This window comes from Cryptomeria japonica, chromosome 2 (assembly GCF_030272615.1).
Source record: "Cryptomeria japonica chromosome 2, Sugi_1.0, whole genome shotgun sequence".
Classification (NCBI taxonomy): domain Eukaryota; kingdom Viridiplantae; phylum Streptophyta; class Pinopsida; order Cupressales; family Cupressaceae; genus Cryptomeria; species Cryptomeria japonica.
The window spans coordinates 186,250,374-186,256,388 of record NC_081406.1 but is presented as its reverse complement, the minus strand read 5'-3'; the positions used below and the strand labels follow the sequence as shown (position 1 = coordinate 186,256,388).

At 31.9% G+C, this 6,015-nt stretch overlaps 1 protein-coding gene across 1 annotated transcript; it reads right to left on the bottom strand.

The window, feature by feature from the left end:
• Window positions 1-812: 812 nt before the first annotated feature.
• Window positions 813-3,596, bottom strand: LOC131053698 (probable serine/threonine-protein kinase PBL8). Its single transcript, XM_057988304.2, has 6 exons — window positions 3,318-3,596; window positions 2,766-3,058; window positions 2,542-2,677; window positions 1,691-1,827; window positions 1,397-1,520; window positions 813-1,225 (listed from the first exon to the last, which is right to left on the bottom strand). Exons 1-6 carry the CDS (start codon window positions 3,394-3,396, stop codon window positions 813-815), a joined length of 1,182 nt encoding a protein of 393 aa, XP_057844287.2. The 5' UTR covers window positions 3,397-3,596.
• Window positions 3,597-6,015: the final 2,419 nt, after the last annotated feature.

Here is a 6,015-nt window from a genome sequence, read left to right as displayed (position 1 = left end):
TGTATACATCTTTGATATTTATCACTATTGTTTTACCTTGTATCTTGTACACTCAAATGCATATCAATGATATTTGTATAATGATAGCCATAGCACATTATAATTAATATACAATGTATGAATATACTCACACGATACACATGCATCTTCTAAATCATATTATATAAATCATATTTCAAACATGATCATTTAATTATAATACAATCAAGATAATATAAAAGATGTATAATTAGAAAATATTTAGTCATCATTCAATTAATAGCATTAAACCATTAAAATTAAAAAACTAACGTGAAAATATTAAAACTAAATAGATAATAATAATTTCATTATAAAATTATAACACATAACTTATATATAAACATACAAGTACATCCCATATAATCACAAAATAATATAAATATAAATTGATACAATATTATATAATAATAATAAAATTATAATTGTTTGCAGACCTTAGATACAAATGTTATTCTCTTTGAATAACTTTGACTCTAATGAATTTATATTCATAATCTCAAAATCATTTTCTAAATTACCTTTTTCACGAATCAATAACTATGACAATTCTAAAAACCATTTTTCAAATTACCCTTTTCATGAATCAATGACTATGACAATTCTTAATGAATATGACAATCCTTAATGAATATGACAATTCTAAGAGTCGTTTGCCAAGTTACCATTTTCATGAGTTAATTACCATGACAATTTTAAGAATCATTTGCCAAGTTATCAATGACAATTCTTAATGACTGACAATTCTAAGAGTCGTTTGCCAAGTTACCATTTTGATAATTACCATGACAATTTTAAGAATCATTTGCCAAGTTATCATTTTCAGGTGATTGACCATAAATCTCATACGTAATCAAACCCCTACCCACAGTGTATATGAAAGATATATTTGCGAAATCATTCACAATTTGAAGAGACTCCAATGTTTCAACTACATCCTTCATGAGTGGCCTAGATTTACGTTTTTGGCTAAGACATTGATAGGCTAACTTTGCAACTTTCTGAGCTTCTTTGACAAAATATTCTTTCTCTAGTCGAGGATCAAGGATCTGCAACAGCTTCCTTTTGTTGTTAAGAAGTGGATAAGCCCATTCAACCAAGTTTTGTTCTGTGCTAGGCCTTGTGTGATCAATAGACGGTCTACCAGTAAGCATTTCAAGTAATACTACGCCAAAGCTGTACACATCACTTTTGGTTGAGAGATGACCTGTTCAAACAATTTTTTTTTTAAATCACTATCTAGTGGCAGATAAGTTATAGTAACTAGTTTGCAAAATTCTCTTGTCATGGTAAGTGACATAAAATAAACACATACTGTAGATAAGAAATGTATAATGTGCAGCTGAATCTAAAAGATTAAGTTATCATAAAAGCATACCACTAGCGATATACTCAGGATCTGCATAGCCGTATGTACCCTTGGCAACGGTTGAAACATGAGTCTGGCCACATTCTGGCCCAACTTTTGCAAGACCAAAGTCTGAAAGCTTTGCCATATAATCCTTCATCAGAAAGGCAGAAAAATAAGCAGGAGGTTTCATTGGCATATAGTCCATACGGGACTGAGGTGATTTTAGACCATGTCTCTTGTATGACCTTAAAACATAGTAACTAGAGAAAAAATTGCATCAGAGTTACATATGTAAGTTTAAATTTATTTGGAAATACTAACCTTATCGAGCAGAATATTTGATGTCTTAAAATCACGATAGATAACTGGCTTCTCAGCACAGTGAAGAAAAGCTAACCCTTTGGCAGCCCCAAGTAAAATCTTCATTCTTCTTGGCCAAGACAGTGAATTAGACATCTCTGTGAGATCACCACACAAGCAATCAGAAAAGGAACATGTAACATTAGTAATTTGTCCAATGGTTAGGGTAATCTAAAGCTTAGGAATTCAGACTTGATTTGCTCTACAGCTTTATTGAAGATCACAAATGGGATAGATTTCTGAAAATCAGCCAACAGCTTAACAAACTAGAAACCACAATAAACATGGTTTTTCAGTGATCACAATGGCCCTGGGCGGTTCTCTCTCACTGACTAAATTGGCCCATGTTAAATGAGCCCAAATGATTCAAAGTTTAAACTAGTGGCACATGCTTGTGAATTGCTACCAGTCAACAACCAGATCAAGCCAAGTTGATCTAATATAACAATGTAAAACCAGCAGATGAAATCAATTAGGTCCCACATTCAGGGGAATGGCATATAACTATAGCAGAGTACAAAAATCATCTTTTTCAAATGCATCAATCTATACCTTTTGATAGATTCTATCATCTATATTATCCAATCCTTTTGATAATTCTATCAACAAAATCTCACAATCACAGAATAGATTTTAAGGAGAGTTCAAGAATTTCAAGGTTTGTGAAGGGTTTCAAGTTTCAACCCCAAGAATACTCTATAGTCCACACTTGACACTGCTACAGGAAACAAACAAGGGGGAGGACACTGATTAAAGAAACAGGAAAGAAAAACTGAGGACACTGATTAAAGAAACAAGGAAGAAAAACTTACTTCGAAACAGATGATTTTCAAGAGATCCTTTAGCCATAAACTCATAAACGAGAAGTCTCTGTTTACCTTCGGAGCAATAGCCAATAAGTTTCACCAAATGAGGATGACTCAACTGTCCCAGAAACTTGACTTCTGCCTGCAACCAACCAAATATGATTAAAGTCTGCAATTGGATGAGAATTAAGCTCCCAAACCGGTTTAATTAACAGGGGTTATAATTTTACCAGCCATTCTTTGTGGCCCTGACGACCTTCTAGATCAAGGACCTTCACAGCAACAGGCTGGGCTGTAAGTCCTGTTTTCGTGTCCTCACAAATGAAACCCTTGTAAACTTTGCCAAACCCTCCTTTCCCCAATAGAAAATCCAATCTGAAGTTTTTTGTAATAGTTTTAAGCTCATTCAACGTGAAAACATACAAATTAGAAACAAAATCCTGTGTCAAAACTTCTGATGATGAGGGATTATCCCATTCACTGCTGTCTATTATAGCTTGTTTATCAATTGGACCTGATAGGGCTGATAATCAAACACAAATGTACACATTTAAAATTTTTATTTGATAAATAAATATTTATTATTATTTATAAATAATATTATACATATTCACGAAAAGTAACATAGATCACACTCAAATTGATTGATCTCACATGCATGAATATCCATGAAATAAGCAATACCCATATGCCAGTAATTAGGTAACTATTCAAGCATTTCCAAAATCATTAGCTGGAGAACAAGAAAAGCTAATTAATTAAGAATGGAGAAGAAAGCTCACATTGCTTGCTAACGTTACTATAAGGGCCCTGTTTATCTCCTGCCCAGCAGCTTTTAACTAAGCTCTGTAAGAATTGCATTGTTCAATTGTAAATGATGGGCTTTTTGCAGTTGGGACAGCTGAGTGAGAAACACCTTGTTTTAGATGGCAGAGCTTCTACAGATAAAGTTTAGACATACAGCTTCTATTTAATCACATTCTTCAATGGTCAGACAATGCATGGCAATTTCATATTCTTATATAATAAAAATAGAATAACACTTATTCTGTTTTTATTGGTTAAAATTTATTTTTGATTGTTGAATTGAATTATATTTAGGAACATCAATTTTATTATTCAAAGAATCTAAATACCTGGAAATTTCCTCTACACAATTTATTAAAAAATAAAAAGATTCAATCTAAATACTCAGAAGTTCCTATAAAAGATCTATCCAAAGATAAAAGATTCAATATGAGTACTAAATACTTAACAACATTTTTTTAAGAAATCTATTTAAAAATAAAAAGGCTCAATCTAGATACTTTAACAGTAATTTATATAAAAGATCTATTCAAAGATGGAAGAGCCATTACAACTACCAAATAATTTAACAACATTTTCTTAAATGAAAAGAGAAAAATAATTATCAACATAAATAAAAGACGATCATCAATACAAAAATTATTCCACCGAATGATGCTCATTTCATTGGGATAAAGTAGGGTTGGTCAATTCTTCCGATTTCGCGTCTGTTTCCTCCAAATAATTAACTCAATCATAATTTAAACTATCTTTGACCAAAAATATTCTAGAAGCCTTCTATTTTATCGTATTCTATATAGTCGTTGATAGTCAACAGAAAACATTTGCTGTTTATCTTATTAATATAATTGCATGCGTACTTCGTCATGGAAATTTCATATTCTTACGTGAGAATGAGAACAATTGTAAGTTGAAAAATTTGGTCTTCCTTTGGGGCTAAGTATCCATTTTCTTTGGGGTGAAAGGTCCACTTTACCATACATTACAAGAATAATAACATGGAGTCTAGGATATAGAAACATTTTCCCCTTGGGCGGTCACTTGGACTGGTCTTTGCTTAGCTGTTCTTAGACTTTTATATAACGTATATCATTTTCTAAGAGTCCACAAATTGCAATATACTTTATGATGCGAAAGGATTGAAATTAGGGGAAATGACTATCTAGTCTTTAGGATGTATCGGTGTATAAGTTATACACTTCATAATGTAAAAGGGTTTGAAATTAGAGGAAATGATTATCTAGTCTTTAGGATGTACCAGTGTATAAGTTATTTTCATACATCATAATTTATGTATTGGTGCATCTTAGAGACTGGATAGCCAGTTTCATAACAAAATTAGATATGACTTGTTATAGGCATAAATTTTTTAGAAGTTTTTAATAAAAGATTATATATTAAATTAAATTTGTTGAAGTATATAGTTAAAGAATACGTTTTATAGAATTGTGTTTTAAATTTAAATTGAAAAGTCATGATGACAAATTAACATATAATAGTGATAGAATGAAAGGTTTTATGATTTCACAAGGAAATTAACTATTAAGTCATCATAATAACATAAAAACAAAAACCAGAATTAAGCTACAATAAAAAAATGAATATTTGGAAGAATTTCTAGAGAATTAGGATTACTACACCTACTAAGAAAGTTAGTGTCACCAACCATATGTTCCCACCCATTATTAGTTATCATTTATTATTCCACAAGAGCCTATTATAGTTGATTTTGTGTAGATCTCTATAGAGAGAGAGCAAGCTAAATAAACTAGATTTAGTGATAGTTAAGAGGACGTCAATCGCATCACTAAGAGGACGTGAAGAAGTGGTGTCGAGTTGGAGACCACCCTCCCTTGTTAGCTAGATGAATAAGGAGGAAGAGGGTCCAACTAAACTCATATATATATTCTTGGTGGAGGTAGAGACAAAGTGGTGGCTTCTCAATGACTATTTTGGTAGTGATGTGAGGACGTCAAGAGATTAGATCCCCTATATTGGTGAGGGGATCTAGTACCAAATGGTGAAGGCGACACCTTGGCCACCTTGCAAGGGGTGTTCCCGTAGTGGTCCAACAATATGTTGAGTTGTTGAAACTGAAGTGTAACCTTTCCAACTTAAACTTAGATTTGCATCAACACATAAAAAATAACCAACAATTTGAAGAAAAATAGGAAATTTATAGTCTGTAGTTGAGTTAGAAAAGAATGCAATCTATCTTTCCAAATGCAAAAAAATAGTAATTTGAAAGCATTAGGAAATATATCATCCTCCCATAGAATGCTATTATACAAAGTAAAAAACTCAAGCACTAAGGGTAGAAGAAACCAGAAGTCTAGTGCCAAGCATCTTGAGCATGACTAAAATGATAGAAAAGATGGATAAATATTTTAAAATCCCACACAAATAATATATTTCACAATATTTTCAAGGATGAATCAAATGATTGCTAGATGGCAGGTCAGGGTAGTACATAGCTCAAATAATAGGCAAATCGATAAATTTTCAGCTCCAAATTATCCTTCTAAATTGTCTAAAATATTTTGATATATATGTGGTTGGCAAAAATAAGAAACCACTTAAAAATCAAATATTTCAATTATTGGCATGTACATCTTGAAAGTCGCTTGCATCCTTTCTTCAAAGTGTAGTTGTAGAAGGAAGTACTTATTGACA

Excerpts from the sequence above, each read along its gene's own strand:
- LOC131053698 (XM_057988304.2), bottom strand. The coding sequence starts at position 3,396 with ATGCAATTCTTACAGAGCTTAGTTAAAAGCTGCTGGGCAGGAGATAAA. Across the intron at positions 3,059-3,317 it reads TAGTAACGTTAGCAAGCAAT|CCCTATCAGGTCCAATTGAT; the intron begins GTGAGCTTTCTT and ends TTTGATTATCAG. Across the intron at positions 2,678-2,765 it reads AGGGCCACAAAGAATGGCTG|GCAGAAGTCAAGTTTCTGGG; the intron begins GTAAAATTATAA and ends GGTTGGTTGCAG.